The sequence below is a fragment of the Peromyscus leucopus genome, chromosome 19 (assembly GCF_004664715.2).
Source record: "Peromyscus leucopus breed LL Stock chromosome 19, UCI_PerLeu_2.1, whole genome shotgun sequence".
NCBI classification, from domain to species: domain Eukaryota; kingdom Metazoa; phylum Chordata; class Mammalia; order Rodentia; family Cricetidae; genus Peromyscus; species Peromyscus leucopus.
In genome coordinates this window covers 22,949,321-22,977,167 of record NC_051079.1, presented here as the reverse complement: position 1 = coordinate 22,977,167, position 27,847 = coordinate 22,949,321, and the positions used below count along the sequence as shown (strand labels likewise).

General features: G+C 43.3%; 1 protein-coding gene across 1 annotated transcript; it reads left to right on the top strand.

Moving 5' to 3' along the window:
- The first annotated feature begins 80 nt into the window (after nt 1-80).
- Nucleotides 81-27,451, top strand: LOC114691634 (neuronal regeneration related protein). The gene is made up of 5 exons (XM_028867045.2): nt 81-125; nt 574-617; nt 1,873-1,936; nt 21,522-21,599; nt 25,671-27,451. Exons 3-5 carry the CDS (start codon nt 1,934-1,936, stop codon nt 25,794-25,796), a joined length of 207 nt encoding a protein of 68 aa, XP_028722878.1. The 5' UTR covers nt 81-125; nt 574-617; nt 1,873-1,933; the 3' UTR covers nt 25,797-27,451.
- Nucleotides 27,452-27,847: the final 396 nt, after the last annotated feature.

Sequence of the window (27,847 nt, the reverse complement as noted above, 5' to 3'; positions counted from 1 at the left end):
CCTTCCTCACCCCCCCCCCCCTCGAGGGCCCAGTGCCCTACGGCGGCGACGGCGCGGGTGCGGGGCCGGGGAGCGCGCGCCGTTGGCCGCGCGCCCACGGGCCGCGAGCCGCCGATTCCTGCCGAGTAAGCAGTCTGGCTCCGCGGTGGCAGCAAGGCTGGGGCGCTGGCCGCGTGCCAGCTCCATCAGAATTAGCTCATTGTTCACTAGTACACTAGCAGGAGAGAGGGGAGGAGGTGGGAGGAGAAGCGGGGCGGGGGGGAGAGAGAGAGAGAGAGAGAGAGAGAGAGAGAGAGAGAGAGAGAGAGAGAGAGAGAGAGAGAGAGAGAGAGTTGAGATTGAGAGGTTGGTTTAGAGGAACAGAGAGACACAAGACACACACACTTGGAGAGAGCGCGCAAGGCAGGGATCCCTTCCCCTCCTTTTCCGAGGCTGCACTTCTTGGAAGTGGAGCGGGTTGGGGTTTGGTTTCCCTTCCCCCTCCGCCCTCTTCTTCCTCCACCCCTTTCCCCTCCCCCTCCCTCAGCTGTCTTTCTAGCATGATGCCCTTTTTCATCCACATTTGTGTTTCAGGTGTAGAGAGGAGAGAGAGTGAACAGGGAGCGGGGCTTTTGTCTGTAAGTATATGCCTTTCTCATCCCCAGCTGGGAGCGCTGCTTTCTCTTTTGTGTCCATTCCTTGCCTTTGCTCTAAGCTGGACCCTTCAACCTTGCAGAGTTCATGCTTTCTCCCTCCGAATTTTAGAGCTAAAGCTGACACCTTGGAGAAATTATGTCATTTTGCTCCTGCTGCATTAAGGCTGGAATTTAACTCGATTCCCCCCCCCCTCCTTTGTTTAACGCACAAGTTGAGAGAAATGAATTCTTTTGTGAAGGGGTGGGGTTTTGCTTGCTGGTGTGGTTAATTTTGTTCTTGCTCATTGTTAGGAGCTGTTTTGTTCCTTTGCATTAAATGCACTTTGGTGCATGCAAGCTTCCCCCTCCCTGTATAAAATCCTTACACTTGATTACTCTTTCAATGTTGCTGCTGCGGCGGCGGTGGGTCTTTTCATGTTTTCGCTGTTGCAACACTTTTCTCTATTTTCTTATAAAGCAGTTGAACTTGGGGTTCGGGAGTATTTAAAAAAATGACTTTTTCTTGGTGTTGCTAATAACCTGATTTGCATTTATGTTTCTATAACAACATTATAGGAAAACTCTAGGTGCCTCTGATGCCCCGTTTGGAGAACTTTTAGTTTTTCCATTCATCTTAATTTTGCTATAACTTACATTAACAAAAGAGTTGTGCTCCAATGGAATAAAGATAGAGGGTGAACCACTGAAGCATGTACGTGAATGTTTATTTGGTTTCGGGAGAAGGGCATAATGGTGTATATTCCTGACTTTCTCCCCGTGTAGTTTAAAAAAAAAAAAACCCACGGAAGGTTATGTAATGCAGTGCCATTTCCAAAAATATCCACTCTGAGGCATTACACTACGGCGGAAGGCTGATTCTTGTTCTCTGGTCTTGATTGCAAATATACTGCCAGTAGTATGTCTGGGAACAAAGAGCAGCCAGAAAACAATCTATTTTTATCACTTGGGTCTACTTTTAAGTTGCTAAACCTTTTGAACTGCAATTTAAAGATGAACCAGACACTAAGGATAGCCCAGGACTGCAGAGCCAGGTGCCAGGGATTCCTTTGTCCCTATGTAAACCTGTAGACCACACTTGGAAAGCTCTTCCAGAGGCTCCGGTGGTTAGAATAATTTGCATGGAACTAATCTTCAGCACACAAAGTAGTTATTTGTCTGTGACCTCGGAGGAGACATTTTTGCATTTGCTGACCTGTGGTGAAGCAATGTGTCTACTGTATTTAAACATATTTTGCAGGTTGGTCTCCCTGGACTGAAGGAAGGGGGAACAGGAGCCCGAGACTACTAAGATTCTCAAAATGGTAAGAAGCGGTCACCAGAAGAAATTCTCAGTAGCTCCTTATCAGTGATTACATATAAGTATCAGCCACCCGCCTTCATGCAGCCTGCCTCTCTATTGTTTCTATCCCATCTGACCTTTAAAAGGTTCTGACCAGTGGGTGAGTGCTTTGCAGTACAACGGTCTATATGAATCGGATGTGGTGAATTAGATCTATTGACTTGCAGTCATTTTGAATAGAACGCTAAAATTCTGATTTTCAGAGCAAGGATGTTTTAACTCAAACAGCAGGAACTGTTCTGTCTTTAAGGAGATTGACATGCTGTGATATACATGAAGGAGGAATGGCAGGCGGGCTCAAACAAAGCAGTGGGTCTTCTATTGCAGAGAGCCAGAACTTATCCAGAAACTGAGTCTGTGTCTAAGGACCAAGCTATAGTATATGCTGTCCTTAACAGCAGTAGATACGATCGTTTTAATGAATGTATCATGTATTGTTATTCAAATACATATGTATTTTTTCCCTACTTATAACTTCCTTTAAAAGAGACATTTCAGTTTTAGAGGGCAGACATATTAACCTCTAAAGTGAAATATAGTGGTTTCCCACAAGGTGTGTGATCCACAGAGAGGGTAGTTAAATTTCTGATTAAATCAGGCACCATAGGAAATACACACCAAAAGCAGCTGAATGCATATGTTCAACTTCTGTGGGGAGGAAAAAAAAAAAAAACAGACAAAAACATTCTGCAGCTTTCTGTGCAGCATGCCTCCTGAAAATGTTGATGGTCCTCAGAGCACTTATTCCCTGCTTAAAGTGTGTGCCTGCCTAATTTACTTCTTATTTTTTTCTTTTCTTTTTTTCTCTCTATTAAATGAGGGTGGAATTTAGTGAATTAAAATTGGATCTGATATACTTCATGTTTTCTTTGAGAACAACCAAGAATTAGCTTCCAAGGAGAAAGATGAATCAGAGGCAGTTAAATGAGTTCAGATTGGCTTTCATTAAGAAGCAAGCTTTTTCATTTTTTTTTTTTAACCTGTGCCTTGCCTGGCATTTCAACAAGTGGGTGTCAAAGCCCTGAGCAAAGTAGGTTTTGCTTGGACTGGTGTGCTAACGATGAAATTAAAGAATTGGGGCAGAAAGACAAAAGAGGTGAACAGAGAAAGTAATTAATGAACTCCTTGCAAGCCGTTACCTGCAGGTTACCTTCCCAGTCAGCCATTTTTGCAAAGTACTAAGTCAGGTGGTGATGGAATGGAGTTTTCAGTACTCGGTTTTTTTCCTGGAGTGGACGCCCTGCCCACTGGATCACCCTAGGTAGACCACAAAGGCTGTATGTTGCAATGTTTCAAGTGACAGTCTTAGTTAAACATAAACGGGACCCTTGAACCCTGCCAAATCCAGGCCTATAGATCAAGGTCAAAGCCAAGCACCATGCTTCTGTAGTGGGGTGGGGTGGGGGGTGGAGTGTGCTTTGTGGAAGGCAGACATGCATGCCAAGCTGAGAATGAAAGTTGGAACCATTCAAAGGCAGAAAAGCAAGGACAAATTAATATTAAATGCTGATTTCCCTCCCTTGTCCGTGACGTGGGGTGGCAGGGTGGACGGTCGCACTTTGTTTCCCTTGGGAGGATTTTTACTCATGAAAAAAAAAATCTTCTCACAACTTTTCGATGCTCCTTTCATCAAGATGGCAGTCCCTTCTGGCACAAGCCCACTGCTTGAAATAAAACCTCCGGCAGTTATTGTCTGAGGGCGATTCCAAGTCACTTTCTAGAAATTCTTGTATCTGGAAAGCCTGAGCTCTGAAAAATCTTTGTGTATAGTAATGTAAAAGAAAAAAAAAATTCAAATATATTCTTTTAAACCTGATGCTAGAGATATCTTCAACCTCTTTCTTTTTAGCAAAATGAAGTTCATTTCCTTTCTTTGATTAAAACTGGGACTACTTTATAGAACTCTGTAACTAGTTTACTTAAAGATTTGGCTCACATACGATAGAAATTACTTACAGGAAGCAGGGTGGTTAACTGCTGGCCATCTCTGGAATATATGTAAGCATTGCTTTTTCTCTTAAACATGCCTTTTTATCTACATAGTATAAAACACTACAGAGAATCCAATTTCCATATATTATAAGAAGGTCATTTCAAACGCAGATTTATAATCTATTCAGGCCAATGTAAGAAATTAGTAAACTCTGGAATTCTACAGGTTATGATTGAATATCTGGTCTTTTTACACTAAGTTGGTAGGGTGCACTGGCTAGACTTTGTCAACTTGACCCAAACTAGAACAACCTAGGAAGAGGGGCCCCCCCACCCCCAATTGAGGAATGGCCTCAATCTAATTGGCCTGTGGGCATGTCTGTGGGTTGTTTTTCTTGACTAATGATAGATGTGGGAGGGCCCAGTCCACTGTGGGTAGTGTCACCCCAGGCAAGTGGTCCTGGGTTGTATAAAAAAGCAGGGTAAGCAAGTTGTGAGGAGCAATTCAGTGTTGAGGCCAAAGCAGTGTTCTTCCATGTTCTTCCATTGCCTCCGGGTTCCAATCTTGGCTTCTGCCACGGCTTCCCTCAGTGATGGACTATCACTTCTAGGCCAAATGAACCCTTTCCTCCCCAGGTTGTTTTAGGTCAATAATATTATTCCAGCATCGGAAACCGAACTAGAACTTAGGGTTCCACAGTAGTAAATTGGAGGCATGCAGGATTCATAGAGTGTTGTGTGCATTATTAAAATCAATGATAAATACATACAATGATATACATGTCTGTCTTCAGCTCTGTGCCACCTTTCACAGCACATGTTGTGCCTGGGCCTCTGAGGGTGCCAGTCATGTGATGGTATTGGAGGTGATGCCTGAGGTGGTAACAACCCAAGCATACTGTTAAGTTGTTGTTCTAAGCATAGTTTTCTGCATTTTTATTGACCATAATATTTTTATCAGTGACCCATTCTCCAGCCTTTTCAGTTTTCTAGCAAACATGCCTTTGCCTTTATTGTTTGCAATTTGTAGAGTTCTGCATGTTTTTTAATTATTGATAGTCTACAGGGATCTTTGGGATTTTTTTTTTCATTTTAGAACATAGCTTTTTGCTAAGTTTCTAGACCTCTATTTTATGATGTGTTTTTGATTTGTGCATTTTGTTTTAAAAGTACTTGACTTGTATATGCCAACAAGGAGAAAACATTTTAGAATATATACTGAAGTTGGTTTGAACAAACCAGATTTTTAATCCACTGCCAAAGTTAAAGTCCTGGTTTTACCTCCGTGGAGTAAACCTGCCCCCCAGTATGTGTTTGCCACAGACTCCCAGTGGCCTAAGAATGGACTTGGAATGTTCTAGCAGAGATCTAGGAACTGGAACAGTTTCAGTTCTCTTTATGGCTGATGCTGGGCATTAAGGAAGATGGGTTGACTCTGTTGTCCTGTTCATGGCGCTCTGCTCCCACACAAGCTGGGAAGGAGCATTCACGGGCTCATGAGAGAACTCTTTCAGCAGTTCCCCCCTTCACATAAACTTCCTGGTGTATAGAGAAAGGCAAGGCTTGGGAATGGTTAGTCTTACTGGCAGCCTGTGTCGCTGGGTTTGGGATGTAAATTGACAAGCTGCAGCAGTGACTTTCGGTGTTACCTGGGAGGTAACTTTATATGGTGCCATCTTGTCTTTCACCAGGCCTTCCTGTGCCCATGAAGGGGAGAATTGGTGATTGTCTGGGGAATTAGGACAGAGGAGATAATCAGTCTCTCTGGGTTTAGGCCCAGCCCAGCTTCCTCTTGAGTTATAGAGATAGTCAGGTCGGAGATGGTACTCAAGTACCTACTATCTTGGAGTAAAAACACCTTGGAATAAATAGCTATCCACTTTAACACTATGTATTTCTTGAAAAGTTAGATATAGGGCAGATTACCATAAATACACAAAAGGAATTCGCTTCATTTTAAATCTTAAAATAAATTCTTCGAAAATCAGAAAATGGGCTTCTACAATATAAATATTTTGCACAGATGAATGAGTAATCCCCAAATAAGAATTTTGAATATTTAAATAATCATTTACCTGGTCATTAAAAGTCCTTAAGTGCATTCAGATGCCTTGAAAGGGGGCCCTGAAGTGTCCTTGATCCCAGGCTTTCTCATTAGTGCTGCCCATGGCTGGGAAGTCTTCGGACCATGTCCTTACAGCTTCAGTGACATGCAAGACTGAAATAATTATCTGAATAACCACGCTTTAAAAAGCCTTTGATTTCATCTGATTCATCTTGGTAATTCAAATGATGCTGGAGTGATGTGGTAGTGGAAGGATTTGCTTGCTTTATCTGCATAATTCTTGTGCTGTGTAAGAAAAGGCTAGGGATAAGGCAGTCTTATCAGCAAATTCAATCCAGATATACAAAGGGGGAAAGATTCAAGTGTGCTTGGACTGTGTTATCTTGTCTGAGGGTATGATGCAAGAGTCCAACTTTAAACTGCTTTTCTGGCTTGAACTAGAAAACAGCTTAGCACTGGGTCTAAATTTATCCAAAATAGATATTTGAGGACATTTTTATCCTTGAGAGAGTGTCAATAATATTTCATCTCATTGGCTGGAAAAAAATCACAGTTCTTCTGCCTAGTGTGTTATAAGTATTACCAGCCCTCTTAGTTTGTGACTTAAGCATTTAAATTTCTCTCCACTAAATTCTCAATATCAATCCATTCGTGAGTAGTAAAGACACGCTCCTAACCCCAATGATATAACTTGTTAGTAGTTCATAAGCTTTTTTCATATTGTCCAGTTGATTTTAGGCCCATAGAGGAATTCTCTACTTCATATTTCATGCTTGGAAGTTAGTAAATATGTAGTAGAAGCTTAATAAATATTTTGTGTGTGCATGCTAATATCTATTAAGTTGGATGTTTTACAATTTAGCTCTAATGAGTCACCATGATTAGTTTTGGTGAAGTAGAGGTAATTTGTATCATTAACCTCTCCTTGTAAAGAGCCAGGAACCCAAAATGAACGTAACTTTCATTTACACAGCAAATTACCTGCCATGATTTGTTACAGGGGCAAGAAACGTTGTGGTTAAACCATAAAGTGTGGCACTTGCCAAAAGAGAGTAGCTTGGACTGCTCCGATTCCCAGTGTTCAGAGCCGTGCTCTGAGTAGGCAATGAGGTTCTGGTACTCTGGGTTTGATCCATCTGTGGTACTCAAAGCTCACAGCAGCTTATCCTACGGCTATAAAAATCCCCTCCTGAATCCAAGAGGAGCTTCACTGTCAGCCTTGTGACTTTAACACACACTTATTTCTGGTAGAGTCTGAATCTGTGGTCCCAAAGACACAAAGGCAGCATGCCTGAAAACACAAAACTAAGAAGAATGAGCAGTGGGAATATACACCATTTGCCTGTCACCTGAAGAGCATTCTCACCTAAGCACTGGGCATAGTTCTTTAGATTGCAGAAGGCACGTACCCAGCCCCTGGCCTCAGTGGATGCACATTTTAATTGCAGAAGGAAGACTAGCTTTGAACAGCAAATCTAGCAGACACTGCAAGACTCCATAATCCAGGACTAAGTATAAAATTCAGAGGCGGGTATGTAGGATGAGGATGGATGGTACCATTGGAAATCTTTCCTATTGATGAAATAGAAATTATCTAGAGCTAGACATGGCAGGTTGCTCATGCACGCCACCTCTGACTCCTCTTGCACCTGTGACCAAGCATCAGTCAGCCTCAACATTTGTTATTCATCCCGACTGTCGTGTCCAAATCCTCAATATAGTGTTTCAGGATGACACGCACACTTGCCTGGTGTTAGCACAAAATTTGAGTCCAGAAGTGAGCTGCTGTTCTTTTTCCATGAGAAGGAATAATATGCTGTATTACGTTTTCTATTCTAAAGTCTTGAAAGTAGCCTTTGATAAACATTGGGTCCACGAAGAACTGAGGATATTCGGGGCAGATTTAGAGGAGGCAGAAGGCAATTCTAGATGAAAAGGATGGATCGGGAAGTTATACTTGCAGTAGCGCTTCTTCCCTGTGAAGGACCTCTGTGCTGTCAAGGACAGATCTCAAAAAATTAGACCTAGGAGTCAAGGACTTGATGCGCTAAGCAGAAGAAGCCACTCGGCAGGCGTCTTCCAGATGGCCCAGTGCTCTCACTCAGGTTACCAGACTACCTCGGGTTCTTTTCTGGTTGAGCTGAGCATGTCCCGACTCACATGCTTTCTGTTAAAGGGGCAGCTGTCTTTATTGCGCCCTTTTACTGTCCTTGGACCGGGGGCTACACTGATAGGGAAAGGGATGCCCCTGGGAAAGGGAGCCTGCCTCTTACTCCTCCCAAGGCAGCAGCAGCCTTTCTTTGTGAGGAGTCCCTCAATGGTATCCACTGAGCCAGAGGGGCCACCTGCTGTGCCAGATGCCTGGAAGGAGGCAGGATCTCCTTCCGGTTAGGCAGACTGGGTGCATGCTCAGGTTGACCAGATGCGTTAGGGATTCAGCTGCTGTCTCCCTCAGGTCTTCCTGACCAAACTAGACATGCTTTGAAGTACAAGCCAGCTCCGCGCAGCAGCTTAATAAAATTACCGTTTGAGTCCTGTAGACACTTGTTTGTGTAGTCAATAGCCATGAGTATCTGAGGGGAATCACCTCACATGACTCACCCGAGTTGGGAAAAGCCAAGTCTGTCCACGAGGGACTTCCTTAGAGCCTCACATTGGGAGATGTTAGCTTCACGATCTCCACAGGAAGTGTCAGGACTAGGGTCTGTGGGACTGACCCATAGCTGCTTTAGGTGAGTTGGGCCCATCCCTCAGCTTTCCAGTGAGGCCAGCATAGGTCAGCGGCTGTAGTTCCTTCAGGTGAGTGGGGCTCTTCTCCAGGCCTTTCAGCCAGGGCACCATAGATGAACATTGCTCCTAGAACTGCTTATCTGTCCTCCATCATTTTCACAAATACATTTTTTTTTCTTTTTCTTTTCCCAGTGTACCAGATATTCCTAAGTTTAATTTCTAGGGTGAAACCAACTTGCCAGGAACCATTTGAAATAATCCTTTATTTGTAGCCATAGTTGGAGTTAGCCAGGTCACTTGTCCCAGGGTTCCTTTCTTCTGTGCCTTTTTTTTTTTTTGCTTGGTCTGTATGGAATGCACCACCTAACAAAATAAAGATGTGCTTCAAGACTGAGAATGATCTCTGTGAAATAATCCTAGTATCCCTGGTGGAAATAATTTTACATGCCTTGTCCATGTATCACACCAGTACAATTCCTCTTTGTGACCTTGAAGGACTGGCACCCTGACCACCACACAAGCCTGCCTTTCTTGGAAGCAATAAGGCTGTGATGTCTTGCTTTTCCCCCACTTTCGTCTGTAGGTAAGGTGGTGAATTCAGAGATGGGAAAGTTCCATCACTCAGAACTTTTGGACAGCCAGTAAAATAATTTGACATAGTTACTACATAGTGTGGAAGCAAAGCCCAGCCTTCATTAACATGTTCTAATGGGACCTTGGAATGGAGCCTACCTCCATCTATAAGCCAGGTTGATCTCTGCTATAATGCCTAACCAGGACCTGGCACATCCCCAGTGATCAATAAATGCCCCAGTGCTTGTGGAATAAACAATGAGTTAGTGTCATAGATACACGACAGTCTGGCATTTCTGGCCAGAACCAGGTGGCCGACTTCAGGGTTCATAACCATTAACAGCCTGACCCTGTACAGAGTCACAATCTCTCAGATTATTAATCTTGTGGTCCAGGAAACGAGATGAGTCGGGACAGATGATGCATTCATTGACCAAAGACTTGATCGCTGAACATTCTGGAATACTCTGTGTTAGGGAGGTGAAGGGAACAGTTAAGCCAGATCTAACCACCCTAGAAGCACAACTCTTAAATTCAATTCTGCACTCTCTTTTTTTATACCCCTTTAAGCAGAGTGGCACTATGTTAGCTCAGAATGCTGGATTTCTATGGTTTGCTGTTTCCCGGGAGAGTCCCAGACCTCTTCCAGGGTGCTGGCTGTGGAGCATTATGCCCTCCGTTAGCAGTGATTGTTTCCAGCAGGCAGCAGGGACCGCCTCTCGGTACTCTAATGGATGCAGTTGAGCAGAATCTGCTATGGCTTCACAAAGTGGTGAAATCTCTTAAGACAAAATTATTACTGAGTATTTCCTTGGCCTGCTTCCTAAAACCGTTTGCCTTCAGGGTGTTATGATTATCTAGCTGGAGGCATCTCAGAGCCCGGCTTCCAGAATCCTTGGTTCAGTGTCCATCCTAACTTTCATGGAGGACAATACAAGAATATCTTGAATTTGAGATGGAGGAGAAGATGTAAGAGAGTGTGGCGGAAGAAAGGAAGGTCTGTTTGCTCCTTTTTGGCTGAAATTGGCAGTTAGAGACACTGATTGGAAAAGAAGGGGGGATAGCCAAATGGTTGCTGCCAATGAAAATACTGAATCAGAGCCTTCCCGATAGGTAGTTAAAACAGAGGGAGTCTCAGAAAGTGGAAAGAAGTGTTGGTGTGGCTGGCTGGCTCTAGCCCTTCAGCTCCTGCACTCAGATCACTATCACACACAACTGTCCTTTGATTACTGGGGCAGGTAACAGCCTTCCTGGTGGAACTGGGTTTGATACACTTCCAGCCGGGAAAAATACTACAGGCCGAGCAGGGAGAATTTTACAAAAGTTGTTTTGTTTAATATAGGGCCCAGGCATTTTGAGGACACTTTTATTGGATAAAGTTGGTGTCTGCTAAAGGAAGCCATTGTTTGGACCGGAAGGAGTTCGAAAGTAGGGGAGAACCTTGCTTCTTGGACATTCTCTGGGAAGGAAAGACTATAGTCAGTAGTTAGGTGGCTAAAAGCAGTGGCAAGCATGGCCCCAGGAAGTGCTTGGGATTAAGTACTCAGTACTTCCAGCACAGCACGGTTTCCTACCCTTCACTAGGTCGTCCTTGTGAAAGTTACCCCAAGGTTGGTGAGACCATAGTCTGAAAGTTTGTCAGACCCTTGCTAAGTGGCCATAGTGGCATGTGTGGGGTTGGCAGCCTATGGCTGAGCATCCCCCCTAATGCGCTGTAGGCACTCAGTTAAACCAGACGAAACAGAGAACAGGTACAGGGCACACAGCCATGGTTCCAAGTCATGAACGTCAGAGGGTTTCAGATGTTGTGTGATTAAGATAATTAGAACTTGAACAGGTGAATTATATTAACGAGCACACTGCTTTCTTGAACAGACTTTCTTTGATTTGTGGCTTGTGATTGTGTGTGTGTGTGTGTGTGTGTGTGTGTGTGTGTGTGTGTTGCTCACCCTTGCATGCACATGTACAAGCTAGAAGTTGATGTCCACTGTCTTCTCCAGTTGCTCTCCACCTTGTTTTTTGAAACCAGATTCCTTAATAAACATGGAACTTGCCATTTCAGAGAGACTGACCAGCCCTTGACTCCAGCTGTCTCCTCCAGCATTGAGGTCACAGACATGTGCCACCACACTCAGATTTTACATGAGTACTGGGAATGCAAAGTGTGGTCTTCGTGGTTGTGTCGAAGCACTTTTTCCACGGAAGTATCTCCTTAGCACCCCATCCTTTAAAAAGCCTTTAGGAAAATTGCGTTTGCTTCTTTGATGGTTCCAGTTCAAATCAATGGGACATCACTTATTGATTAAAAAAAAAATGTGCATTCTGCTTTTGCAAAGTGCCCACCACACACCCACTACTTCACAGGAAATAAAGACTTAGTAATATTTTTTTCATGGATTGATTGGGCGATGGAAATTCCATACTTAGCCAGTTAGTTAATACAGAATCAACATATCTGCTTATATCTTTAAGCCCTCTGTCTTCATACATGTGTATCTGGATTATCTGGATTTGATTTCTACCAAAACCCCAATGATCTATACCAGGCCAAGTCTCCGAGCAAGGCTCTCTTGGCTCTCTAACTACACATCATCCAGTGCTTTGGCCTGGCAGTTTGCTGAGTTCTTGATAATGGAATCTTAAACTCTTCAGATCTTGTTATCCTGGTCTGGGAGCCAAGTCTCCACATGCTCTTATTTCATCTTTACAGAGTCTCTCCTACCCCGACCCCCTTTTCCTGAGGACTGTTTTTTAAGCTTTAATTTTATTATATGAGGCTTAGTTATCTACACTGTCAAAATCAATTCAATCAGAGGTTTGATTAAATTTATTCTTTGGCCTCATAGAAGCACCTTATTTGATAATGTGAATTTTTACTAAAATCACCAGCTGTTCTTATAACTTTAGTTATGGTTGAATGTAGTCTTCCATGTGGTCTGAGCATGAAGTAGGACACATTTTATTGCTTGTTATTTGGAGTCTTTAGACCATGACTACCTAGTAATTGGCTTGTTACCCCTTCTCCATTTCTTCATTAGCCTGTCTTTAGAACTGTCTGGATTTCTGCTACATTAATTAAAACTTTCCAAATTAAATCATGATAAATCTATTTTTCTTTCTGAATTTCTAATTTCTAGTAGCCTGGTCACTGCCTCTCTGCTCTAATTAGTGTTTATTTTCTTCCTTTTTAGTCAAGATCACATTATAGTTTATGCAGTGCATGGTTTGTCTCCACATATCATTGCTAAAGAGAAGACTCGAATTCTCTTAGCAGTGTGTTTTAAAGTTGGCTAGAATTTTGAAAAGCAAAAGTATAGTGAACATGATTTCCAGTATCTTCCAGGAAAGAGAAGAGTGAGCAGAATTAGAGTGGCCTTTGGAGGCCAGCTGAGGAGGAGCTGTTGGAGAGTTCATTTGGGGGTCATAATAAAACAATGTGCTTTCTCGGCAAATGGGCCTTGTCATTTGCTGTAGCAATTGCTAGATATATTTGTGCTGTGTTGATCATTTCCTTCCAGGGAAGGTGAAATAGAGGAAGGGAGGGAGGGAGGGGGAAGGATGGAGATGAAAACTGATAAACGGAGACTGCCAGTGTTTCTTCAGTTGGGTTCAGTAACATCCAAAATCTTAATGTCACCATTCTGAAGTTTCTGCTCACCTAGTGGACTTCTGCAGCAGCAGTGGTAATACTTGAGCACTGTGGAACAAATCCTGTAATCCTGTGTCCTCGAAGACTGCTTTTCTTTTTTTTTTTTTTCCTTAAGTTTAGTTTTATTTGAAGGAGTGACTATTTACTGGAAATAGGTTTTAGAACAACAAATAATTTGAGAAAATTACTTTTGACAGTGAGTATCAGAAATGTATCTACATTTCATCTCCAGGGCGCTAAGAGGGGGTGATCAGCACTCTTTGGGGTTGGAAAGCAGGCCTCTCCATTCTCTGGAGAGCCTCGGAGACAATCCGGGTGGCCCCAGGGAAGGCACCCAGTGTCAATCGTGACCACTGAGTCTGTAAGGACAGAGGCGATCTGTCTTCTCCACGTCTTGACTGTGTGACCCCAGGAAAGACCCCCCCTCAACTCTCCCTCAGTGTCTTCATCTATAGAATGGTAAGTGAGAGGAGAGTGGTCCCGGGAGCACCCACCCATGTGCTTGGCTCTGGTGCGAATACTGTGTATCAGCTCATTTCATCCTTATAGGAAAATGGTGGGGATTAAGTTATCACCCAGAGCTAATAAAACTTCATAGTGGAATGCTGGCCTGGCATGTGTAAGGTACTAGGTTCCCTCCCCAGTACCACTAAATGTATGCATAAATCCACATGCCTACAACTGTTTTTCTAAAAGCACACATGTAAATGGGGGTGTGTAGCTCAATGATAGAATAAACACTTAGCCCTGGGCTCATCTTCTGCAAGGGGGAAGGGGGGTAAACAAACAAATCCTAAGCATTATGATGGACTCCATGACACCTTACTACATGAGACTGTGGGTCCATGAATTTATACATTCAGTCCCTGTGGGTCCCCACAACACCCATTGGTCTCCTCTCTTGGAAAAGTACTTTTGATGTTTTGTTAACAGTGGAATGAAAACTCAGGATGGGGTTTAAATAGAAGGTTGGTGAATAAAGTCAAGTTTATGATGATGCTCTAAGTTTAAACGGGTTTCACGGTGGTTAGAATGCAGGTGGGATCTTGGTCAGGCACTTTTCCTTCGAACTTGCAGTCTCCTTTACAGTCAGTTTCACAACTCTTGAAAGCATTGTTTCTTTCTTGACGCCTTGCTCTGAAACACCCTTTCCACGTGGGGTGGAGCTCCTTCTCTGGTCCTCCGCCTTCCAGGACTCTTCAGCAGACAGTGCCTTCAGCCTTCAGTCCTTGCTTCACCCAGTAGTTGGAAACCGGGCAGTGTCCCGAGCTGTAGCGCATCCGTTCCCGCTTCTGTCATCTCTCTTGTCCGTCTAGACATGTGTTGATTTGTGCCGAGGTCGGGCTCTGGGAAACTGCTTAGCGGCTGGCCTCTTTTGACCTGAGCTCCTATAGGCTGTGCCTGGAGATCCGTAGACACTGCTCCTTTTCTCGAGAAGGCCAGGCTTCTCAGAAGCTGTGTCTTCTTACAGAGAAACGACTTTCCCTCCAGACCTGGTTATGAGGCTGTGAGGGTCCCTCAGTCTACAATGACAAGCACCTGCGAGATGACGTTTGCCCAGTGCCAGGGTGGCTGTGGCTGTGGCTGCCAGCCAAAGACACTGGACTGGTGGAAAGAGTGGCTGTTGACTTTTGGAATGAACACTTGTGCAGGTTTTCTGGAAAGCTTCTTCTTAGGTCTTTTACAAAAGTCAACCGGATGAATGCTCTGGAATGTCTTCAGACCTTCAGGGCAGCAGTCTGTCATCCGCCCAAACCATGGAAATCCAGCATTCTCTGTCTAGGTTATTAAGTATCTCACTAGTCTTTGACTGAAGGCTTTAACAAAAGAAATACAGTTTTAAGCAATTGCAAGGTTTTTTTTTTTTAATAATAAAGTTATAAAATTGAAAATGTTAAAAAAAATTTAAGTCTGGAGTTTCCTGCCAGCCTTGGGATGTAAGGATCTCTGAGGTGCTGGACTTGGAGGCTGGGAAGAGAACAGCAGTGCTACTCCAGTGGGAGAGAGTGCTGACTGAGGTTTAGAGCTGCACTTGGGCACACTGCACGTAAATCAGAACGAATAGCCCAGTCCTCTCTTCCTCGATGGACCCTCAGCGTTGGAGAAATCTCACAAGACGCCATGTTTCTCCTCTCTTACTGACAAATGCAAGCAAATCCATCCAGTGGGATAAGGTGGTCCAGACTTAGAATTCAGATGTGTTAAGTAAATATTTACTCTGGTTCTACTCCAGGGAGGTAAAAGATCTTAATAACATATTTGTTGGAGTCATAGGGCTAAAGGAAAGCTTATGCTGTGCTTACACGCCTCAAGGGCTTTTTGGCTGTAGCTTAACACAGACTCAGTTTTCCTTTTTTATTCTCTTTCTCATGTTTTTTTTTTTGTTTGTTTGTTTGTTTTTTTCCTTTACTGAAAAGGCAAATCTACTGTGGTCTCTGCTTTAAAACAATTTACTGACATTTGTTTAATTAATTAATTAATTTGTGTGTGTGCCCGTGCACACATGCACATACGTGTGCACATGTACCATAGGACAGTTGTGCCAGCCAGAGGGCAGAGGCCAGCTCATACTCAGGCCATCGGCCTTGGCTGCAAGCCTTACTCACTGAGGCATCTCGCCACCCAGCTCTACTTTTTTGTCCATCGGCTGCAGCTACATAATCTCAGAATTTCAAAAGCTTCCTTAGCTTTTGGCTCTTTGTTTGGAAAGTTTCTTCTGAGGCACGACGAGCTGTTTTCCAAAGCTTCAGTCTTGTGCTTTCTCTCGTGGTTTACTTTGAGCGGTTACCAGCTGTTTAGACTTTGTTTTGTCTTCATTACAGAGAAGTCACCCATTAAAGTCCAGATTTGAAGCACGGCGCTTACTTCCTCGAGTCTAGACCACACTTGGCTCTGATTCCTGTACCAGACTGACCTCCAGTCCCGGGGAGGTGTCTTGGCAGAAAACTGAGAATCCCTCGATGCATGCTCTCTGTTTTGGGTGTCTGTAGTCTTAGATGGATTTCATTGTGCTGAGCAAGTTCCTATTGGCCAGGAATGAGGCTGGGATAAAGGGCAGTTGTAAGTGTTTGCAGGTGACCTCAGTGTTACTCTGTTTTATCAAGCCATTGCACTATACCTGGACTTGAACTGTGCCCCATCAAAGCCTAGAAAATTCACATAGTCAATGGGTTCATACAGTAGTGTAAAAGAAAAGCCAGACACAGTTGTTAACCTTTTGTGGCTTGTTTCTGCCTTTGTTTGTTGCTACCCTTGAAAGTCTTTGCTGTTGTTCTTAGAAGACAAAAATCTAAAAGTCGGCAGCCAAACAGAATATTACATTGTGGAACAGAGGGGATGTGAAAGCTCCTTGTGCTGACGATTAATTTCACATGTAAACACTTTCATTTGGTTGCCAGCAAGGAGATTTTCATTTCCTTTCTCTGCCTAGTTGAAGTCTAGAAATAAAATTCCACAGCTGTCAGGTTCCCACGTATTCATCAGCGGCCTCTCATGGCGGCTTTACATTGAGCAGAAAGAGTTCAGAGGATTCTACTATTGAAGTCCACACAGCTTGTTGCAAGTGCTCTGACTGTGCCAGCAAAGAATTACCAGTCTTTGGATTGTCCAACACATAATGTGAAATGGTCACACAATCTGCTACAGAATATGAAATCAGACAGGAACATATTCTCGGCCCATCAGAGGAACACGCACCTAGGGTCGAGCTGATACCAATGGGTATGACCAAGTTGGGAGCCGTCCCAATCTTTCTTTTGAGGTACAATTATCTTCCCCCACCCCACTTTCTCCGTGTTAGGGACTTGTCAAACCATGGGGACTCTAAAAGTGTCAGCCGAGCTACAGGGCCAGCCATTCCTTCTTGGGAGGAAAACTCATAATGTTTTCTCTCTAATTACTCATTGTTCTAACAGCCAGTATGTGAAGGTGTGTGTGTGTGTGTGTGTGTGTGTGTGTGTGTGTGTGTGTGTGTTTCAGTTAGTTCCCATCACAGAGTGTTTGCCAGCGTAGGCACTAACACCTTTATTCTGCTTTCTGAAGTTTGCGAGGATTCTATACATCATTTGGGTGGCTTGGTGTTTTCCATGCTTTCCTTTCTATCTTTTATGGCAATGGATTTCTCCCCATGTGCTTTCCCTTGAGGAAGCTTTGTCTAGCTTATGCAGGCCTCTAAGACCAGAGCTCTAGAGAGCCAGCACCATGCATCATTTTTGGGGCACCTTTTGGTCTTTGGTGCGATGCTGCTTAGGGAAAAATGACCTTTCTTCCTCATTTATGGTTTCAGTCTACATCCTTCACTCTTGCGACCAGCAACACTTGGGTCTCGGTGCCTTTTGAGGAAGATTCGTAATTGCGCCACTTCAGAGGATTTTTTACCAAAATGAGGTGTATGAATATGCACATAAATTCTCTTCAAATTGTAGGACTAGGCTTCACAACCTCCTGACCAATTAGGCATAGTAGAACATGTACATATGTAGGCATACACTGTTTAATTGGCAGCTAAATTATGAAATATACCCCTTTGCTATACAAAGAGTTAATTATGGAGGTTGGCCACCTGCTACCCTACTCTGTTTCCTTAATGGCAAGGGGTGGGCATCTGTCGTTTTAAGTCTTAAGCAGGCCATTTGTCTACATCCTTGAAACACAATGGACCCCTCCAAGGGTTTAAAAAAAATAGTGCGTTACAGTTATGGTCATTAACAGCTAAGCCATGCAGCAGTCTTTACTTCAGATTTCTGTGAAGGTTTGTTAAACAGCTAAGTAAGTGGTGTTTAGCTATGTGGCGTATATTTGCTCAGAGTAAAGATATAATGGTGCCTTTGTTGGCTATTATCTGAGAACGGTCTTCTCAAGGAAATGTTGATAAAGGCAGTAAACAAATAGGGAAATTTTAGAAGCCTCTAAATTACCAGCTGGTAATACATAGAAATCAAATTCTGCTGTGGAATAATGGGAATGATAGGAAATAGGACAAAGGACTTTTCCATTCCCCTAAACGTGGACCACGAGACTACTGGGAAAAAAATAAAAATAAAAAACAAAAACCAGCAAGCTTTCAAATGAAAAGCTTGAAAGAATTTAGGCAGTGTTCTAGGTTAATTTTTTTTTTCTTTTGAAACATGGAAAGACTGATCTTTGATTCCCCTCCAACACACACACACATACACACACACACACACACACACACACACACACACTCACACACACACACTTTTCTAATTTACAGTACTAGTTCTTATTTATAATTCCTACCAGATAGCAAACTGCTTTCAAGCTTATGACCTAGAGGTTTAAAAATTGAAGTTATTTTTTTATTATGGACTTGACAGTAAAGTAGTCTTCAAAGAAAGAAGAAAAGAGGGAGAAAAGGTTGGAAGGAAGGGAGGGAAGGAGGGAGGAAGGAAGGAAGGAAGGAAGGAAGGAAAGAAGGGAGGGAGGAAGGAAGGAAAGTGAGCTTTTTATTCCCAATGTGTGTGCTGTGCTGGGATATTTAAACTTAAGACTCAGCAATCAAATACTTTAGAGAATAAGAAATGGTAAATTTTCATCATAAGCCATTAAATGTATATCATAGATTTAAACATATTAAGACATCTTCATACAATCCTGTTGTTCCTAATCTAATCATCAGTGAGGTGGGAAAAGGTACATTAATGAGTACTTTGTGGGAAAAGGCACATTAATTAGTATGCTCAGAGACAAATATGAACATACTTTCAGGCAAAATCGAGTAAATGCTAAATTCTTCCTTCTCTATATTTTTGGAGTGAACGCTCATATTTTTGTAGTTCTTGAAAATACAGCTTGTATCCCTGGGTCCCTATTTGAAATCTAAGAGAGTAATATTCTGGAAGAATTTGATGGAAAATGCTGTTTCTTTTTCTACACGGAAGACGGTGTTGAAAGACTCCATGCTTCTCTTGTGATGATCGAGGCACACTTTGTTTTACTGGGTTTCATAGGGTATTTTTGTGTACATTATCCAGAACGTTGGCGTTTCTGAGATACAAGCCCTCAAAGTAAGAACTCAAAAGAGAGTGAGGAAGAATGTTACTTTAGTTTTCACGAAAAACATGAACTTGAATTCAGAAAAGCAAACGCAGGTAGAGTCACGTGTCTAGTGCAGCAGGAGCCGATTGGTACCAAGGAGAAAGAGAGGCTGTGAGCCAGCGTCCACACAGGGACTCCAGGTGGGTCCATAGCGCATTCCTGTTGTCGGAGTCCCATCAGCATTTCAGGTCTTCATCGTGAGTCATTTCCAGCTCTTAATATTCCCAACAGTTAGAAAGCCAGGCAGGGTCCAGCCACCTGTGTGGCACAGTGTTGGGTCCTGAGAGCCACAGTGGTGGGCACAGGAGACGTCTTGCCCGCTTGGAGCACATTGCCATCAGTCTGTTCCTGGATTTGCATCTAAGAGTAACTATCTTCCCAGAACTTCTTACTCCCGAGCAGCCTCTCCTGCCAGAAGTTCTGAATGTTATACCAAATGTTGGTTTTGCTTGTTCTAGCTGACACAGGCTCTGGTAGCTTGGATATGCTAAATGCTAAAGCAGTGGGACTTGGTTAAAATGGAGTAGCCCCAGAGAAACACACAATCACAAATGTCATTTCTTGACTTTGCCTTTGCTTCCTGAGGAAACCATTTCTCACTATTTGATTTTGTTTTTTTTTTTTTAACTGTAGTGAGCGTGTTGAAAAGTGATCAGTCGCTGAGGTCAATTTCTATTAAGTGAACTTATTCCTGATTTCAGTGTGGGATCAAACTGGGATGTCAGGCCAACGTGGGATCTTATGTGCTATGATTTTTGTTACATGCCTTGAAACCAAAAAAGGCTTATTTATTTTAAATTGTAATTTTATTCCCTCTTTTCTGGCTAGGGAGACCGCCTAGACTGGCTGCCTGTCCCAAACAAGGCAGATGGTGTCATTCTTTAAGAAGGAGCTGGGCAGAGGAGGGAAAGATCTGTGAAAGCAAAGTGGGGAGACTGGAGGGAAGCACATGTCTCAGAAGGGAGCGGCACTCCAAGGGGAGGAAACGGTTCTCACAGGATGAGCCCTCAAGTCTTTGAGAGCCGAAAGTGGGTGGTAGCTGTGGGCTGGTATTGTTTTGAGAGGGATGGTAGAGAGTAGACATGTTGCTTTAGGGGAAATGAGAGACACCAGCACACTGGGAAGAAGAGAGCTGAGATCTAGGAACCTAATTTGAGTTGCAGTCCTGACCCAGGGGGTGTTACTTTGGGCAAGTTGTCCTGACCTTTATGAGTTTTCCTTTTTTCCCTCTGTGAAATTAAAATATTCCTATTCATAGGCCTACTGCCGGGCTCGATTAAATAGTGTATGCGGTTACTTTGTGAGCCGTGGCTATGATGTGTCATAAACACTGATAGAACAGCAAAAACAGTTACTATTATGTTATCCCAAAGAATGAACACATGAGCCATCCATGTTTTCTGCTTCAGACCCCCAACCGACTAACTAGCTTGATTGAGACACACAAAATATTAACCACTAATTCAACAATTAGTACTTCCAGAACTGAAAATGACTCCTGAGTCTCTTCGTTAACCTGTTAATGAGATATGCTTCTTAATAGTTACTGTACAGGAGGCTTATTTACAAAACTTGGATCTGGAAGGCGTCTCCTCTAATTTCATCCCTCTCTTCAGGCAGTACGGTATCAAATGTGAATTAGTTCTGACAGATGGCTGTTGGATTCTGTTTCTAAATTTTTTTAAAGAAGATTTCACAGTTTTCCACTCTAAATTCATTTAGTAATTTAACGATTCTTGTGCCAAGTTCTTTCTTATAGCTGACCTAAATCTGCAATTTGTAGTTTTAAGCCTCCCCCGCCCCGCCCCACCCCATTCTCTCCATCTTGCTTTCTGGAAATAGAGAACAGCTGGTCAGCAGCCTTATGCTAATAACCCTTTGTATATTTAAAGAAGACTTGCTCAGCTTGCCTCCCTCCCTCTACCTCCGCCCACCCTCAGAATTCATCAACTCTTATTATCTGAATCATTCATTGCGCAGCTGCCCAGCTCCCTGCCCCTCTCTCAGATACTAGGCTGCTTCGGGGAGCTGGATACAGTGTGGTGTGAGTGGCCTCATGGAGCTGGAGAGAATAGAAGACATTTCTGCCCTCCTCCTATTCTTCAACCTTCTGATAAATGAAGGATAACTCCTAACAGTGTTGATCAGCGCCCAAATAGTTATGTCATAAACATTGAGGCTTGCAAGGATACTTATGAAATGGAAGATGCTTTGAAAGCTCTCCATGGCCCCTTAGTGCACCCTGCCATACATGCCGTTCAACTGCCTCTTTGCCTGCTGTAACCAACGTCGATTGATATCTCTGCTCTGTTGGACTCCATCTTGGAAGACTAGCCAAAGCTCTCCTGAGTGCAGTACATATTGGGAAAACATGTAGTGAGTTTCCTGGTGCTCTGAGCAGACAGTGGGGGGCGGGAGGGGGGGCAAGAGGACAGCCTAGAATCTAGAATCATCATTGAGAACTGAGCTTGTGGGGGTGAGGCCATGTGGTTTCAGGATGGACCTTGTGATTTGAATGTGTGTGCTTTTATGTCTCCATAGGTTTACTACCCAGAACTTTTGGTCTGGGTCAGCCAAGAACCATTTCCATACAAGGAAATGGAGGGAAGTCTCACTAAGGTAAGAGCCCCAACTGCTGTCGGTGAACCCCGTTTTCAAGTTTGAAGCATAAACACACACAAAGAAATAGATCAGGCTTACTTCATTTCATCTTAATGTCCATTGTACACTCCCAGAATCATCCACTAATATAATTCTATGCTGGTCTTGGAAATAACATATTTTTAAAAACATAACCTACAAGGTAAGTCACCAGTTTTCCCTGTACATACTTTGGACTGCAGTAAATATCAGTTTGACCTTCAATGGAAGGATTGTGCTTCTTAGCACTGATCAGCTAGTTTCACGAGAAAGAAAAAATCCATTGAAAATAAAATTTCCATTAAGCAGTTTCTTGGGGCTGGAGGCATGGCTCGGTGGTTAAGAGTTCTGCTGTTCTTCCAGAGGGTAAGGGTTTGATTCCCAGCATCTACATGGTAGCTCACAACTGTCTTTAACTCCAGTTTCAGGGGACCCAGTGCCCACTTCTGGCCTCGTGGGCACTATATGCTCATAGTACACAGACATGTTGCAGGCCAAAGACCCATACACATACAATATTATTCCCACCCCCCAAAATCAAAGTTTCATGTCATTGAGCAATGGTACCACCCCAGATGTAACATTGCTGTCATTTTCCTGTATGAGATGACCTGATTTACACTAAATGATTTAGGCAGTTCCCATTATTGACAGAATTTTTAGAAATCACAGTCCTGTCCTCTGGCAGTTGACATGGAAAGAAAACAATTCTAAGTCATTTTTAGACTTTCAGAGACTTTCTGAAGGTCAAGTTGAAACTTTTGGCAGAAATGCAGATGAACGGAATTTTATGGGACCTGATGGAACTCAACTTGTGCTAGTCTTACTGCGTTGGAGTAGAAAAGAACTGAAGTACAGAACTCATCCGCACCCCACAACTCCAGCACCACCACATACAGCAGTAGCAATCTAACCATTTAACACTACCATCACCTACTCCTCTTCCTCCTCATTACTACTATTATTTATTATTATTGTTGTTGCTTTGAAGGTGCTAGAGGTAGAACCCATGCTAGGTACATATTCTGCCACTGGATACATGCCTCACCCTTTAAAATTATTTCTACATATACATGTGTATTTTTGTCCTTAGACATTCTTTTCTGGGCCAAATCAGGGCATAATTCCCCTGAAGCAGCTGAGGGTGAAAAAGGATCAGCCCTCCCTACAGCAGCCTTTGATGTTGGCTATATCAACCAAGTGGGAAAGACTATCTGAGGGTCCTCAGTGACGTGTGAGGTCAGTGGTGTGTCCCTTCACTCTGTGCCTCCATCAAAGCATGCTCTAAGGTGGGCGCTGTAGGTAGTCGGAGCCACACCCTCAGCTCTTTTGTTATTTCTTCTCTAAAAATGCAGTGGTATTTTAAGCACAATATACTTGTCCTTTGTCCAGAAGGAAACTTCTGGAAAAGCACACCTTTGCATACCTGCATGAAAGATAATCTCAATTTACTTGGTCCAAAGCACATTACTTAGTAACTGGGATTGCGCCAGCAGTCATTGGGAGGAACTCCATCCATCTGGAGGTGGCTTCTGGCAAAGCAGGCCTGTTGTGGACACCGAGCATCTCTGCTTGCCCCCACCCTCAGACTTGTAGATTACTCAGGGCCCTCTGCCTCACAAGAATCATCGTGTGTGTATATGGATGATGGAGAAAGGTAACTGTATGACCTCAACTATCCTAAGGCCTGACTTCTGGGGAAAAGGGTATGCTGAACACAGACAGTTCTTTACAACAGAATGGTAGGAGTCAAAGAAGAGGATTGTAATCTAGTAAATCCAGGCTCCAGGGAGGAGGTGCAGAGAGCCGTCTCTTTGGGAGTTCCTCCCCTTGAAGGCGTTTTAGTTTATTGGCCCTCAAGGTCTTTCAGTAGCATGCCTCTGCATGACCTACTGATGGTCTTCTGTCATGCAGTTACTTGGGTGTCTCCCCTAGAACAAGTTAATTAAGGGCAGACTGGGTAGGGACTGTTTTGGTTTCTGTTTCTCTCTGTAGGTTCAAAATCCAGTAATGAGTGCAAGCATTCAGAACCATAATGAGTGACGAAGTGCCTGAGGGAGACAAAGTCATGCTAGTGCTAAATTCAGATCTGAAATACTCTTCCCTAGCTCTCAGTTTTCATTTTATAGTGTGTTTTCCATGGAGGTCAAAGGTTAGTGGTACTGAGTCTCATAAAGCAAGACACAGCAGTGTGCTGACTTTGAAACGGTTTCAAGGCCGCACTAACTGGTCAGATGAGGTGGCGGCATTGCTTGGAAAATATCAATGGATTTCTTTTTTTAATTTGTGGGTTGTATACCAAATTTCAAGGTTGAAAGCTACTAATTTTTACTATGTTTTACACACTATTATTGAGTGCCCCAATAATATGCTTTGAGGAATTTTATTTAGATCCTTAATGGTGTGTGAAGAATTATATTTTTCTGGCTATTTACTGATACCAAAACACCATCACAACCTAGACTGGATTGTCAAGGGGCACATTGTGTGTGTTTCACATAGGGAATACGTGGAAATGCTTTCAAAGTTGTAGGCACACTGGGTGCCGAACACAGTAGGTGTTGTTTCTTCAGCTTGTGTGATCTACCCTGAGGCCACTGGAAACAGTACTCAGCTTCAGGTTGTTTGGAAGTTCCTGCCTCCCAAATTCATCCTCAACTTAGATTCAAATGTGTCAGGTTGTTTGGAAGTTCCTGCCTCCCAAATTCATCCTCAACATAGATTCAAATGTGATAATTCACACGTCACAAAATCAGAATATCACTTCAATCCAAGCACTTCCATCCAGGTAACTTCACTGAAACTTTCTTGTTAGAACCGATAACCTGAGAAAAAAAAGATAAAAAGAAAAAGAAAAGAGAAAAGAAACACTTAAAACCCACAAAGGCTATTTCCTCCCTAAGAAAACACCAATAAGTAACGGTTTAATTAAGAGAGACCTTCGTCTTCACTGTGAGGGTGTCTGGATGGGGCATGCCATCTTCCTCTTCGAATGATTGAAGTTTTTTGTGTCAGTTGTTCAGTGGGCCCCGCTGTCCTGCTCTCTTTGCTGCTCAGTTCTGGTGGAGGCTGCGCTTCCCGTCAGCCTCGCCTGTGTGTCAGCCGAAGCGGCACAGCAGTGGTCCTCAGCCATCCATCGGGCCCATCATCTCAGTGGTCAGCTCTGTAAGGAGAGACTTGAGCTCTAGGCTGCCTGAATCTCACCATCCTCTGGACGTAGTTTCCCACTCTCCTTCTCTTTCCTACAGCTGCCATCTGGGATTCCCTTCCATTGTGTGCACCTCAGACACTTGGATCTTGGGTACCATTTTAGTCCCGACGTTAGCGCTTGGATGAAGTGTGCCCGCTGCTTATAGAAAGTTCATGTAGGGAGATTTATGCACCGTGATATTTAAAGTCTTTATTGTGTAATGGAAAATAGACTACTGTCAGCCCTCCATCATATCACTCACTGAAAAAAAAAAAAAATGGGAGTCTAGAAAGATGGCTCAGTGGTTAAGAACACTTTTTGTTCTGGCAGAGGACCTGAGTTCAGTTCCTAGCATCCACATCATGGTTCACAACCATCTGTAACTACAGTTAGTTCCAGGGATCCAATACCCTCTTCTGGCTTCCATGGACACTGGGCATACACGCTGTACACGTACATACAAGCAGGCAAATGCTTATACACACATAAAATAAATCTTTAAAAAGTGTATTGGCACTCTGATGTGCATTCCCAACCCAGTTTGATCCTGGGTGCTGTCTAGGACTAGCAACTCTCCCAGAGATCCGACTCTGAGGAACAGTGCCACCACCATGACAGAAACACTTGCCTCTGCACAAGCAAAGGAAAGCTGGTCTTTAATTGCTTCACCGCCCACTGACCTAATATTTACATTCAAGGGAATACTGTTAATATATAAACTGTTTGCAAAATAGCACAAGTTCAAGGATAAAAGTGGGTAGAAGAAGCAAAAAAAAAAAAGTTTCAAATGGTTTAAAAAGTGACTAAGTATATATTTGTGTGTGTATGTTTGTCTGTCTCTCTGTCTGTGTTCCCTGCAGGGAAGACTTCCTGTGCCAAAGGAAGTGAACCGTGAGAAGATGGAGGAGACCAGCGCTGCCTCTCTGACTCCACCAGGCAGCCATGAGTTCTGCTCCCCGAATATCAGTTACCTCTACTTTTTTTAATTGTAACACCTCCATTTGTATTGCATATGGTGTATGGGGTTTTGATGAGGTCTTGGTATCATATATGGGATTTTTTTTTTTCTGTGTAAATCATCAAATATAAGAAGAAACTATGGGACTCTAAGCCTTGCTTTAGAGAATTTACAGTGGACAAATAGGTATCATCAAAACAGTTTCTAATCATTCAGACTCAAGTGAAAATACTCAGAATTTCACACTGTGAATCCACGTTTACAACCCCCCCAGGTGGGCCCTCAGGCCTGGTTCGCTACAACAATGTCTTCCACAACTCAGACTCCCTCTGCTCTCACATGACTGGTCCACTCCCACCTTTTCATCACGTGGCTCCCGACTGCTTCTTGCAGAGGCTGAGAGTCCCCCCACTTTTTTTTTTTCTCACTTAGATGTAACAAGCCTAGTAGTTTATGTTCATCAATTGTCTGTATATCTCTATATTTTATCCATGTACTCTTTTGATGTATAGAAGTAGTTTGAAACTCATTGTTTCCTGGTGGTAAGTGACCGAGATGCTGCCACAGGACCTGAGACACTGATGAATGGTGCTATTTTGGACTTTCAACATGCTCCTTGGCGAGGTAGCTCTGATGGAGTTATTTTTTATTTCCATGTTCTGAGAAGGTGTTGTTGGTACTCTGTTTCCCCGAATGTTGTTCTCTAGACTGGATCGTCTTGTTTTCCTTGTGTCTTCAGTGTGGCTTTCTTCTTCAGTGTTGTAGGTTGAGCGGATGCTACCAGGAGGGTGAGGGGCTGTCCCCTCATGGCTGGCTCTGGTGGATGTGCAGTCACGTTAGCGGGAGCAATCACAAAACTGTAATGTACCTACCAGAACTCTTCCGTTCTGCAGCCTCACCTGCCTGACTTAGAAAAAAGAAAAGCAATAATTCCCCAGGCATCTCGAGGTATCTCTTTGGATTCTTTTTGTTTGACTGGTATTCAGGGGGGTAAAGGTCCACTCTTTTTCAATAAGTGCCATGTGGGAAAAACAAATCCAAGTACTGACATCCGAGTAGGAATTTGAAAATTATACCTGTCCCAAAGTTGAAATTGGAAAAAATGTCTTTACAAAATAATGATGATGATGATGATGATGACGTTGATAAAAGGCAAAACACCTTTTTGGGGGGCAGTTTTGATAAGCAAGGTGTAGAGTTTACATTTTTGTCCTTGCTCCCAGTGAAATGGATAAACAAAAATAAAATCCGATAATGCCATCTCTTCACGGAATGTTGTTGTGTTAGCCAGACTGAAAGCCCACCTTAATTTTTATATAACGTCTTTAGCTCTTCCTTTGACAGGGCAGGCCTTGTTCTGAACTGTTTGCGCTTCTGACTGTTAAACACCAATGACGCATGCACTGTCCTTCTTCCTTCTCTTCTCGCTCCCCCCACTGGCCTGAGTTTCTCGTGCATTCCCCCCTCCCGCCCCCCACCTTTGTTAGGATAGATATATCAGCTATGTAAATAGAGCAAGAAAACAGTATTGTGCATTTGTGGCATTTATGTAGACTTGCAGCTGCGCACCGCTGGAGACGCAGCCTTTGTAACATGTGGTCCTTACTGTTGCTCTCATAAGTACCCAATGTATTGGAGCTATTTTAGTAGTATTGGTTCAATAAATATGCAAGCTGTAAGACACCTGTGATGTGGCCCGTCATTGCAGTCATACTTTTTAATGTCTATGCAGATCCATGGTTATTTTGCGTTCCCAGGACCTCTCACACCCGGCCAAGTGTTAGAAGGGAGAAGATGTACCTTTTCAAGAATTTTCTCTTTGAGGGTTTTATGAGACTAGGGGCAAGGTAGGGGCTTATTAAGATGGGTATTAACATCATTGCCTTGGTCACAAAGGCGAGTTAAATCCAAATCCTTTCATTTCTAGACATTTTCTTTCTAGGGCATTCCCACACACCTCAGAATGTACTTTCTCACCCCGTCCTTGCCATGGTGACCCACTCTGAAGTGTTTGCACCTTCACACAGAGAAAAGGCTTACATGTGTAAGAGGATATAATTCTGAACTAAGCATTTGAGC